This window comes from Arvicola amphibius, chromosome 11, assembly GCF_903992535.2.
Source record: "Arvicola amphibius chromosome 11, mArvAmp1.2, whole genome shotgun sequence".
NCBI lineage: Eukaryota > Metazoa > Chordata > Mammalia > Rodentia > Cricetidae > Arvicola > Arvicola amphibius.
The window spans coordinates 93806708-93819928 of NC_052057.2; the positions used below are offsets into that span (position 1 = coordinate 93806708).

The 13221-nt window shown below is 43.7% G+C and overlaps 1 protein-coding gene across 1 annotated transcript in view; it reads right to left on the reverse strand.

The window, feature by feature from the left end:
* Ndufb6 (NADH:ubiquinone oxidoreductase subunit B6) overlaps positions 1 to 7797 on the reverse strand; it is a 13946-nt gene extending 6149 nt beyond the window's left edge. Inside the window, 3 exon segments of the mRNA XM_038346996.2 lie at positions 5364 to 5420; positions 5423 to 5458; positions 7474 to 7797. Of these exon segments, the coding sequence (XP_038202924.1) occupies positions 5364 to 5420; positions 5423 to 5458; positions 7474 to 7656 (276 nt within the window). The 5' untranslated portion in view covers positions 7657 to 7797.
* Between the last annotated feature and the right edge of the window lie 5424 nt (positions 7798 to 13221).

Below are 13221 nucleotides of genomic sequence, written 5' to 3' on the forward strand. Positions count from 1 at the left end.
CTGTTAGTTCATTTTATTGTTGCAGAAGGGTTTTCTGCTGGTTTCCTAAATAAAAACAACTCTATTCAAATCCTGACTAACCCCTACTAACCTTACTGCTGACACATCAGACAGGCCACGACAACACGGACCCTCCAGGAACTATTAAGGACATGAAAACATATCGTTTCAAATCAGTTTGCTTTGCTTTTTGTTTGTTTGTTTTGTTTTTTGAGACAGGGTTTCTCTGTGGCTTTGAAGCCTGTCCTGGAACTAACTCTTGTAGACCAGGCTGGGCTCGAACTCACAGAGATCTACCTGCCTCTGCCTCTGCCTCCTGAGTGCTGGAATTAAAGGTGTGCACCACCATCGCCTGGCTCAGTTCGCCTTTTTTTCCAACTACTAATGTGTACCAAACTGCAACAGCCTCCAGCTGATCTGCCTGGTGTAGAACTTAGCTTCCTTCGGTCTGTGCTCAATGTTTTATCACATTTCCCTCACAATCATCATGTCATTGTCCCATTGAACAGGGGGGTGGAAGCTCATGGATGTCATCAGGTGAGTGAGGACGTTCTGGGTTCAAGGCTAATGTGCAGTATATGAGACAGTTTCAATAGACACACAATGGAGTTTCCGCTGCTTGTTATACATAAAGTCTTCTCCCTAGATTTTGAAACGTTCCCTAAATTGGTCTCAGATTATTGGATCAATAAAAAGTCATCTCCTCAGTCCGGAGGACTTACGACCATGCTCATCACTGACTCTCTATCTTCCTTCTAATTGGCCTAACTTGTTCCCTCCACACTCTTCCTTGAATGCTATCCATTTTCTAACATAATACATATTCCTCAATGTCAAATACTTACTTTTATATATTCTTTCTATAGCAATTAAAAAGGGCATACTAGGTACTCCATTCTTGTTGTGCCAAAGACCCTAATGTGGGCCAGGGAGATGGCTCATAGTGCAAAGTCTTGCTGCCAAACCTAACAATCTGAGTTCAAACCCTGGAGCCCACATAGTAGAAGTGGGAACCAAGTCTCCATGCTGTCTTCTGACATTCTTTCACCTTCATGATCTGAACACGTTTGAAGGTAACAAGCCAATAATCTTGCTCCGCTGGCCATTTCCCCCAGTTTCGGCTTGTTTCATGACTCCTGTGACCGCGTTCATCATGTTCAGATGATGAACCGCGTGATGGAGGCCTCTCATTGGCTAATAAAAGAAACTGTGCCTGGCCCATTTGATTGGCCAGCCCTTAGGTGAGTGGAGTAGACAGAAACAGGAAGAAAAAGTGAGGTAGATGGCTCAGTCAGATGCCACGCCTCTCCTAAGTGAGATAGACCACCATACCTCTCCTCAGGGAGAGACATGCACGAAGTTCCAGCCCAAGATGGACGTATGCTGAATCTTTCCCGGGTAAGACACCGCTCGTGGTGTTACATAGATTATTAGATATGGGTAGTCAAGATGTGAGTAAGAGGCTGAAAATAATGGGCCAGGCAGTATTTAAAGAATACAATTTGTGTGTTGTTATTTTGGGGTATAAGCTAGCCGGTGGCTGGGAGCCGTGGCTGGGAGCCGGGTGGGCAGGAACGCAGCCCGCAGCACCTCACTACAGAATGGCGCCAACGTGGATAACTGAATCCACAGAAAGCCTGAGAAAGCTGGGAAAGACTAGAGTAAAGCATATTTTCTTGATAACAGCAATTTCTCGGGTCTGAGCAAGCGCTTCTCATCTAAGAGAGGCTTCCTGACTCAGCTTCAGCTGCAAAACATTGCAGCTCTTTTTAAGAGGTTCGGCCTACAAACACTTAAATGCTGTTGATGAAAATTAACTGCATGCTTTTCGGTTTTAAGCCGTAGCAGGAAAAAAGCTGTGTCGTTTTAAAATGCCAGCTTTTCTGGGCCGTCCTGCCAGGGCAAACTCTGACTCTTTCAAGCAGGCGGTCCTGACTATGGAGCTTTGAGTGTTGTTTAACCACTGTTGCAGCTTGCTTGCTGGCAGGGACCTTGAAACACTGTAGGAATTATGGCAATGAATGTGCTCTGGCCAATATCTCAGCCACAAGGCCAGAATCACAGAAAGCTAAGGAATGGGCTGGATCTAGCTGTCCAAAGTCACGGCTTTAGTCCTACCAATATTGTTTGGTAAATTAAAGACTCACTGTGGTCACAAAAGAGAGATATATCTCGAAAAAAAAAAAAAGAGAGAGAGATACAGTAAAAGAAAAATTCAAAGTCGAAGAAAATGTCTAAAGTGGTTTACCACTGTGTTAAAAATATATGCAGGCTAAAGGTTTAAAGTTCTTAAAAAGTAAAAAAAAAAAGAAAAAGAAAAAAAAGGAAGTTAGTTTGTTGTGATGGTACACACCTTTAATCCCAACACTTGGGAGGCAGAGTAGATTGACCTCTGACTTCAAAGTGTGGCAGCACACAACCTTTAATCCCAATGCCTGGGAGGCAGAGACAGATCTCTGTGAGTTCTATGTGTGGTAGCATACGCCTTTAATCCCAGCACTTGGGATGCAAAGGCAAGTGGATCTCTGAGAGTTCAAGGACAGGCCTGGTCTGCAGAATTATTCCAGGTCAAAGAAATACAGAGAACTTGTCAAAAATAAAAAATAAAAGTAAAAATAAACGAAATAGAGGTTAAAATAAAGCCGTACAAAGATGGAAAATACACAAAGAATCTTGATGTTGTATACTATTATGCTCTCTTTGAATTGTTTGAATGCTGAGGAAGGAGCAACAGCTGCTAAAAGATATTTGTTTGTAAATGCTGCTGAACTAATCCAAGATAGATATTTTGAAAATACCTTGACTTCAGAATTTGGATCTAAGGATGTGATACTTTGGAAAAGAGATTCTTTTATTTTTACAGAAAATGAGACCGTATGGATTGCTTCTATCCCAATATGGTATGACAGATCACGACCTCCTGAAAGGTTGCTAACGAACACCTTCAGAAAATTACTTCACCCAACCGATTGACTGAGATGAACCTGGGCACACAGGTTACACCATGAAAGATCTGATTAACAGCGTCCCCATTCAGCAGGAGGAAGCAGTTTGGAGAGAAAATAACTGCGCCCATGTTCCCAAATATTGTTTATAAATGTTGTTTTACATTTAAAGGGGGAGATGATATAGATATAAATAAGTTGGATTGTTGTGAATCTTGGTTAATGATATTAATTTAAGGTCAATCTTGTTATATGTATTTTCTGATCCTGATTAAGGTATTGTGATTGTGTAGTTCATTTTAAAAATGTATGTATAACTAGGAAATATAGGTTAATGAATAATCATTGATAATAGTCAAGCTTGTAGTCATTTTAGTTATTTTCTAGTTATATAGAGATATATATTAGTTAGATAGGCATTCCTAATATCTTTCAAAGACTATAGAATATTGTATTTAAATGTTTTAATAATTTAGGGCTTTTCATGACAATGAGACACGTCCTGCTCCTGGCAGCACCAATCTACTTCAAGATGATGGGCATCGAAGAGGATCCTTATGGAGTTTGATAGCCATTTGGGGCAAGAAACTGCTCTTGCCTGGACTATTGCATAAACTGGACATAGAGAACCTCAGAGAGAGGACTGCTGAACTTGCCTAAAAGTGAGATGATCTTTCGGGGTGTCCTGATTCATGGAAAGAGTCTGTAAGACATTCTGCAGGACACAGCAGATACTGACTGAACTGCCTTCCGAAATTTCCTACTTCATGGAAATGTCTCTGGATACTATGGGCCTGTAGGCCAAAGATGGATGCCCCAATGATAGAGAGGAATTTTGGGTGACTGTCCAGGCAAGTGAGATGTCTCTGTGATTTCTAGAGATTTGTAAGTTGCTTACTTCTCATTTACTTAGGTAATATTATATCCTTCTGGAGTCTTGATGGAGTTGAAGAATAGATAGATAGTTATAGTTTTCCTTTGTTATATAAAGATAAAATAGATATAAATATTGTAACTTGATAACTTACTTGATAACTGTTTTATTATATTAATTTTACTATGTTAAAGTAAAAGCCTTTTGGTTTAACAGAAAAGGGGAAATGATGGAGGCCTCTCATTGGCTAATAAAGAAACTGCCTGGCCCGTTTGATGGCCAGCCCTTAGGTGGGTGGAGGTAGACAGAAACAGGAAGAAGGAAGTGAGGTAGATGGGCTCAGTCAAGATGCCACGCCTCTCCTAAGTGAATAGACCACCATACCTCTGCCTCAGGGGAGAGACATGCAACGAAGTTCCAGCCAAATGGACGTATGCTGAATCTTTCCAGATAAGACACCGACTCGTGGTGTTACAGAGATTATTAGATATGGGTTAGTCAAGATGTGAGTAAGAGGGCTGAAAATAATGGGCCAGGCAGTATTAAAAGAATACAATTTGTGTGTTATTTCGGGTAAAGCTAGCCGGTGGCTGGAAGCCGGGTGTGGGGAAGCCGCCCGCAGCTCCACACTACAACAGCGGGCAGGGAGTATCACAAAGCGGAGGCCGCTTTCCTCTTTCTGCTGTTGTCCAGCAGCAGTGCCAGTTGTCTCACGGCTGCCAACACTGAGATGCTGCCTGTTAGGATGTAATTTCGGGACAGCACTGTTCCCAGGTGTCCCTAATGGACGGACGGAGTGAACACGCAGAAAGCACAGTTTAGCCCCTTCACCGTATGTGGGTTCTGACGTTTCAATCCACCTCAGGTTCCTTACTCCTTCCTCCCACACTCCGATATCCTACTCCAGGCTGCTGTCACTAAGGCTCCCCAAATAGATATGCTCGGCTCCCAACTCTCCCTGAACACAAGAATGCCCTCTTTACACTATCTGAGCTCCAACAGTCGACACAGGGCCATCAGCACTGTTAGTTCCGGCACCACGTACCAACCACACTGTGTTGTCTTTAATTTGTGGCAAGTGGCTCTGGACAACGCACACAAGATCTTTCCATGAAAAAGTTAGTAATTTTGGTCACCCTTGATTCTAAAGAAAGAAAATAATGAAAACCCAGAAAGGAACATGAACCGATGACAAGCCCGCTTGGATGATGCTACACCTGACCTGTGCTAAAAGGCGGCAGAAGTCCATCTTCCCGCCTCCCACTCGGGACTCCAGGCTTAGACCCTCTGACATTAAACACCACCACAGGAAATGCATTGCAAGTCATAAGCTAGTTGCATATAATCTTTTGAGTTTCAGTGTTGCAACTAGTTTAATGTAGAGTCCTGAAGTCCATTAAACCTTTACCCAAAAGAATTCAAAGAACTTCAAAATCAACTTAAAACGGTGCATATTTCCTGAGTACAGAAGCACAGCCACAGCTAACTATTGCAACAGTAATAGAAGTACGTTCTGAGAAGCACACAATTTAATACATACTTACCGCGACGTGGTATTTGACGTAGTAGTGAATGAACCAGAGAGGCACAAGTATGTGGGAGAGACAGTGAAGATACTGGACCGGTATGTCTTAAAGATCTGGGGAAAGCCACAACACACAGAATAAACAAATACGCTCTTTTTAAATTTTTAGATTTATCTATTTTATGTGAATTAGTGTTTTGTCTGAATGAATGTATATATGCATGCCTGGTGCCCTTAGAGGTCAGCCAGAATCAAGCATTGGCTCCCCTAGAACTAGAGTTATAGACAGACAGGCTTTGAGCCACCATGTGGGTGCTGGAAACCAAACTGGGTCCTCTGCAAGAGCCAAGTGGTCTTAAGTACTAAGTCACCTCTCCAACCTCATCCACCCCTCATTTTTATTTTTCACTATTATTTTGAGACAGGGTCCTGCTTTTTGGCCAAGGCAGACCTGTCCTTGAACACGCAGCAATCCTCCTTACTCAGCCTCTGGAGCTGCTCTGATTATCAACATGCGTTACTTACTGAGCCTTGCATAAGATACCTCATTTTCCAATGTGTGTGCAACAAAAATCAAACAAAACCAAAAAAAAACCCACCACCACAAAGAAAACAGCGTGGTACTTACTTTAGAAACTTCTAAATGAAATATACTTCCTGACAGACTGGGGCTAACCTACCTACTCTAGTATTTTCACTGACTCTGGGTCTTCCTATAGAATATTCACAGACTCCAGAGCTAACAAGGCTTAGGATGAGCAGCATTCTGCAAGACTGCAAGACAAGGTTTAGGATAAATAGCATTCTGCAAGATATAAAGCATTCATGTTCAAGAAAAATGGAAGACTTTACTAAAATACGGGTGTTCTAAACTCACTGAGATCTCTTCTGACATGTCTTTTTAAAACGGAAAGTCAAAGGACAAAAAGGGACTTTTCTATGGCATCCCGATTGACTAAAACACACCCGTTTCAGGAGAAGGACAACCTAGAATCTATGTATTATAGCAAATTATTATAGAAGAAAAAATCATTCAAAGTAAAGCAAGACAAAATCCAACAATTAAATCACTAGCTAAGTTTTCAACTTGCCACCAGTGACTGCTAATGTCAACATGTAATGTCAGATACACAAGGAAGAGATAGCGTGAATTTTAGTGTGGAATTTTACCACCTTAAGTATGTGATACCCTTTTACACTGATTTCCATTGCACTATACTTGGTAACATAGTAAGAAAGTAGATTACATGTGGATTTCAACATGAATTTCTTCAAGTGACTAGGAGAAAAATCCTTCAATTATTTTTTAATGTTTCTCTTTCCTCACATTTAAAATGAGAATCAGTAACTGTTGTTACCATTTAGGAATAAAGAAATGAAGAAGTAAATGCATTCAAAAACTTCAGAATACTAGGTTCGAAGACGGCACGAGCCCACTATTACTTCTTATTATTACTGGAAGTAACTGAAAGCAATCCCCACACAGTATTCACTACTGATGTGACTCGATTAACAGACTCAAAGACAATAGCCCTTAAAATACCCTTAAAATAAAAACCAGTCCTAGAATGGATGATTTTTCTGCCTGGCAAGGTCGAGGAATGCAGCTGAAAAGCAAACCGTGCTCACAGTACACAGAGAGGCACAGAAAGGGGGCTCTGGCGTCTGACAAAGCACACCGAAAGAAACCTGTCTTCTGTGGCGATCCCTGCGGCTGTATCACACCAGCAAGCCCTCTGGCAGCTGAGTGCGGAGTCAGCCGGTCTCTACAACCTCAACCTTACAAATCGCGTCCGTGCTCTCAAATACTAAGACAACAGCCGGTGAACACTAGTGAAGTCTGGCCTGTTACTCTGCGGAAAGGTGTCTACAACCGAAAGAACAGCATGTGCTTAAAACCCAAGGGCGGACTTCTCGGTACACCTGACAGCCCAACAAGGGTCATCATCCTCCCGAGGCCAACACCTCCTGGACTCAGAGCTCTGCGCAGGACTCTGGGGAGGTGACCTGAGACCCGAACAGACTGTCCCTGGGGGGGTCCTCCGGGGTATGGACAGGGTGGAGCCTTGATGGGACTGAGAGGAGCGCTGGTCGGGGTGGCCGGGCTGCAGCCGGGCGTGGGAACTCACCACTTTCTTCCACCCGGCCCCGTCCCGCAGAAAGTTATTCCAGAAAACCCTCCAGGGGCCCACATCTTGCGCGGGTGGCAACACGGGCTCCCGGGGGCTCAGCTCCTGGTCCTTCAGCCATCGTCTCCTCAGCTCCCGCAGCTGCTGCAGCCGCAGCTTCTCATCCGGCGTGTACCCCGTCATGTTGCCGGCGAGCTCGCTCAAAGGGACGCCGCGCAGGCCCGAACCCGGGGCCGGTCACTCAGGCGCGCTCCCCGCTCCGCAAAGCGACCTTGAAGACACCTGGGAGCGGCGCGTTGTGATGACGTCACACCAAACCGGGGCTGGGGCCGGGGGAGCCGACTCCTTCGCGGAAGTTTGGCTCTGCTCATGCGCAAAGCTCTCTCTGGCCGGTCCTGGTTTTAAGAACCCGGATTAAGAGCTAGCTCGGGAAGGTCCCTTAGTTATTGAACTAATGGGGACGGGGAGGGGAGGGAATAGGACGTGTGAGAGGTCCCGGGGCTGGAGTTCAGAGAAGAAGAACTTGTAGGGGAGGGGGCTGGAAAAACTAGGACGCGAGTTTTCCGAACCTCTGCCCCGCCCCCTGGAATGCCTCTCTTCTTGACCTAGAGACGTCCAAGCTCAGTTTCAGCCCACGTGTATCGGTTTCTTCCCTCGTCTGTACTGCAGAAATAAAGAAGACTCTATTTGGGAGAATTACATAGGCTCGTTCACTCTTTGATCCAGCCGTCCCACTTGCAAAAATCCCAAAGGTATGTGGTAAAAAGTTGCAGTGGTATGCACGAGTATTCATCACGACACAATTTGTAATATCAAACCTTTAGAAATCATCTCCCAGATTCCTCAATAGAGGATTAGGGCAAGTTTAGGGTACTGTAAATCCCTGGAATGCTGCAGCCATTGTGTAGATAAGCTTTCTACTTACAACTGTGGTCCGTGACCCCTACAATCTATTGTTAAAAACAAAACAAACAAAAAAACCCACCTACATCCAGTAGAAAGAAGAGTATATGGTATGCTACCTTTCATCCAAAAGAAGATGAGTAGTCGCGACACCTATACTATATATATATATATATATATATATAATATATATATATATATATTTCTCCTGAAGAAGTTTTTAAAGTAATATAAATGAAAACTAATTTTGTTCGTTTTTTGGAGCTAGGGTCTGGTGTTGTGAGGCTGGCTTTAACTTGCCTATTTAGGGGGAGGCTGGGCTTGAAGTCTTAATTTCTCTGTCCCCACTACTCATGAGCTTGGATACACCAGTATGTTTAACTTGGAAACAACTGCTTTTGGTGGAAGAGTTGGTCCTGAGGTCATAAGAGCAGGAGAGCTCTCCCTGCTCCTCATCAGCGGCAGCACTCGGGACAGTGGTCCTTATTCCTCACCTGCGCAACACAGTAGAGCTGGTCCCAAAGGTGTAGGCATGGAGAAATGACTGAGGAGTTGAAAGCTGGAGAAAGGGCCCTGCCCCTTGGTTAAAGTGGTAAGGGTTGAACTAGCCAGGGCAATGCTGGAGAGCTCACCTGGAGGCAAGACAGGGGAGAACTGGTGGGCTGACCAACCCTGCAACTATCCAAGCCCAGAACCAGGGTTACATGTTGGCTCCACTCCAACATCCACCCCATCTGTGATCTGCTAAAACACGGGAGTAAGAGAAGGTTGGAGCAATGTCATCTCCACAACACAGGACAGCAACAGGATGTCCAGAGAGGGCCCAGCCATCAATGATGCAAGAGAGGACCAGGCCAAACCAATGATTCTTTGCAATAAATCCTGCATGTAAAATGTATAGAAAAAGGGGTTTGGGTGTGTGACTCACTGTGTCAACTGCAACTCCCATGAGTGAGATTTTCCCCTTCTTCCTTCTATTTTTTTCCTTTTTTTATCTTAAACTTTATTGGGGGGGGTGGAGGTGGGATGGAGGCATGATGTGAAAGACACAAAGAATAAATTTAAAAGTGATTGAAAAACCAGCTGCTTTAAAACAGCAACAATATTACCTGGGGAGGATAGGATAGAGACATAAGTAGAAGCTAGAAGGTTGTAGAGACGACTTAGCGCTTAGGAACACATACTGCTCTTTCAGAAGACTCGAGTCAGAAGAATCTGTTTATTTACATTGTGGGGCTTCTGGAAACAGCTCTTCAGGAGACAGGAGCCATAAGTCTCTCCTGAGCGCACATACCACTAGAACAAATTACGAGAACTTTCCAAGACTAGTAGATCACAAGCAGTTTCCCGAGTGAGTTTAAGATATAAAATACATCACATGCACAAAGTCAAATATTTTATTTGTTATGCCCGGATCACAGAGTTCCCCCCCAAAACCAACTAGGAGACTGAGTCCTATATGTGAAAACAAAGAGCCTTTATTTTCTCTCTCTCTCCCCTCTCTCTCTCTCTCTTCTCTCTTTCTCTCTCTCTCTCTCTCTCTCTCTCCTCTCTCTCTCTCTCTCTCTCTCTCTCTCTCTCTCTCTCTCTCTCTCTCTCTCTCTCTCTCTCTCTCTCTCTCTCTCTCTCTCATTTTTTGATACAGGGTTCTCTAGCTTTGGAGCCTGTCCTGGAACTAGCTTTTGTAGACCAGGCTGGCCTCGAACTCTCGGAGATCTGCCTGCCTCTGCCTCTCGAGTGCTGGGATTAAGGCAGGCGCCTCTACTAACCTGCTGAACCTTTATTCTAACTCAAGTTCACAACTGGAACTCTTTGTGTGTCCAACCTATTGGTGGTGCTCGGAGAGACCTGAGCTCAGATGGGGTTGGGTATTTATCATAGCAAAGGTAGGGATGAGGGATTTCTAAGGTTCAGGACCCCTGATTGGCTGACATTTGTCTAGGGGTGTCCTGGTAAGAAGCAATGGGTGTGTGCTGGCAGTGATTCTATTTATAATGGTTTGGAATGTTAGGAATGTCCTGTTCCTGGGTGGTGCCTGATGGTCTCAGTTCGTGGTCTTTTTTGGAACCAGGTATTGTCTTAGGGTAAACTACTGAGACTCGGGCCTCTATTGAACTTGTCATGACTGGGTCCTACATTTTTAATACCTCATTTTTGACTATTGGATGGTCTTAGGAACCAACTCATTATTTTTGAAATTGATAAGAAAAAAATACTTTTTCTAGTTTTCTGTACAGATTGCCTTTTACGGGTAACAAAGAGCTTATGGGGACATTTCTTCAAAGAAGTACTTAATTTGTAAGCAGGAAGAGCTGGCAGGCCATTCTGAAACTCTTCATCAGCGCAAGGATTTGTAACTGGGGCTGCTCAACGAGACCTGCGCCTTCTTGTGGACAGCTGTCTTGTTGCCTATAAAACCAGCCTTGCCAAAGTCTGGAACTGACTCCTCTGTGAGGGCAGGCGTGAGGTGGAGAAAACAGTCAGTGCGTTAGCAATCGGTGTGTGATAGGTCACTTGGACTCGCTGTATTCCTTTCTTTTAAACTTTTTTTGTTACACTTGCAATTACCTTAAAGTTTTGTTTTTAAATCTGTGCCTTAAAGTATTGGGCCATTATTTAAGCTATTATTAATCTCCGTGACCTCCATGTAGAACTTTTCTTTTCTTTTCTTTTCTTTTCTTTTTTTTTTTTTTTTTTTTTGGTTTTTCGAGACAGGGTTTCTCTGCAGCTTTAGAGCCTGTCCTGGAACTAGCTCTTGTAGACCAGACTGGTCTCGAGCTCACAGAGATCCGCCTGCCTCTGCCTCCCAAGTGCTGGGATTAAAGGCGTGCGCCACCACCGCCCGGCATGTAGAACTTTTCTTACCTACAGATACACACACACACCACACCACACACCACAACATAGTTAATCCTCAAGTAAGAATAATCCCCGGTCCTAAGACTGGGATGGGGTGTCCCCTTCAAGGAAGATTCTGGCCACCGGTGGATCGCACACAGAGCGGCCCCAAATAGCTTAAGCTGTCCTTTATTTTCTTTATTTATACTTTAACAAAGTTTTTTTTTCCTACCAGGCTTACGTGAACAGTTTTATTATTGGCTCCTATTTTTGACTTTTTAAGAAATACATCATATTTTAAGGACTATATTGTATTCATTACAAAAGCCCCATCGTTCTCCCTTATGCTTTCCCCAAATACACGTTCCAACCGTCCATATCCTTATTCTAGACAGAGTTCAGAACATTGCAGGCTTTAACTAGATACCAAGCCAAACACATCCTGAGTCCTAAGCATTTAGTACTGAATGGGGCTCTCGGGAATTAGTCTCAGATCACAACATGTCAGGGGCTGAAAACGCCTATATACCAAGTTATCTGATAGGGCCTGGAGGAGATGCCCAGTACAAATCCCGGATAGTTTTGTGTTTAGTGAATGAACGTGAAAGGCAGGAGCAAACTGACTGGAAATAGAGAAAGAAACAAACCAGGCCACAGTTACATTGGATTTAGGGCCGTCTTGAATCTAGTATCCATAGATTCTCTATAAATGACGCTTACAAGAATTACAATTTTCAGCTGGTGTGGTGGCGCCACACCTTTAATTCTAGCACTCAGAGGCATAGGCAGGCAGATCTCTGTGAGTTCAAGGCCGCCTGGTCTACAGAGCTAGCTCAGGACAGGCTCAAAGCTACAGAGAAACCTGTCTTGAACAGGCAAAAAAAAAAAAAAAAAAGAATGACAATTTTTAAAACGAATTGAATCCTTGGTTCAACTTTGGGTTTTATAATTCTCAGTGTACAATAAACTACTTCCCACATTGATAAATTAGTAAGTAAATAATAATAATAAATGACATCATGTTTTCAAGAAAATACAATTCTTCTGCCACTGGATACTACCACCGTGTCCCATTCCTTCCCAATGACCTCAGGCTGAAAAGAAAGGAGAGAGAGAGAGGAGAGAGAGAGAGAGAGAGAGAGAGAGAGAGGAGAGAGAGGGTCTGTTAAGACAGACTCAAACTCAGATGGACTGCAGAAGTGAGCTAACTTCCAGACTGTCCCACCATGATGGCACTCCTATCTGGAAAGTTATAAATACAGCCAGAAGTGGGGGTTTGTCAAAGAACCTCGGTAGCCACGCCTGCAAGCCCTGGGAAAGGTATATGGCTTAGCGGGCAGAGAGAAGAAGCCAGACAATGAAAAATGAAAAGGTGTCCCTGTATAGTAACTTGCTTGACTTTGTGTCCTGTTTGAGAAAGGGTCTACACTTCCAACTGTGTTTTTAAAGCACAGAAGAGAATTTGGTTTTTTCCCTGGCAATGTGTGTTAGAGCAAACAAGAAGACGAAGTCATGGATTTCATGGGGGTGTAAGAAGGAAGGCTAATCTGATGGCAATGATAAGAGATCGAGGGCTCCACATCACAATCTTCTCCCCTTCAGAAGAGCCTTGGGTCTTCACTTTAGGAACTTGCTCAAGCCAAATGACTGAACATGTGGTTAGTTTTTATAATTCTTTTAGCTCCCATAAATTCTTCTATCTTATTCTTTAGTTAAAAAAATGTATCACCCCACAGGTCAGTAAGATGTCTCAGCAGGTAAAGTGCTTGCAATGCATGCCTGAGTTAAATTTAAAGAACCCACATGTGGTTGTTTCCATGAGAACGGACCCCAGTCTTAGGCATTTAAACACTTGGTGGTTTTATCTGGGAGGTTTCAGTGGTTCCAGCCTAACTAGAGGAAGTGTGTACTGGGGGTGGGCTCTGAGCTTAGAAAGCCATGCATTACTTGCAGTTTCCCTCTTTCTGCTTCAAGCTGACCATTTAAGCTGTCAGCTTCTTGCTCCTG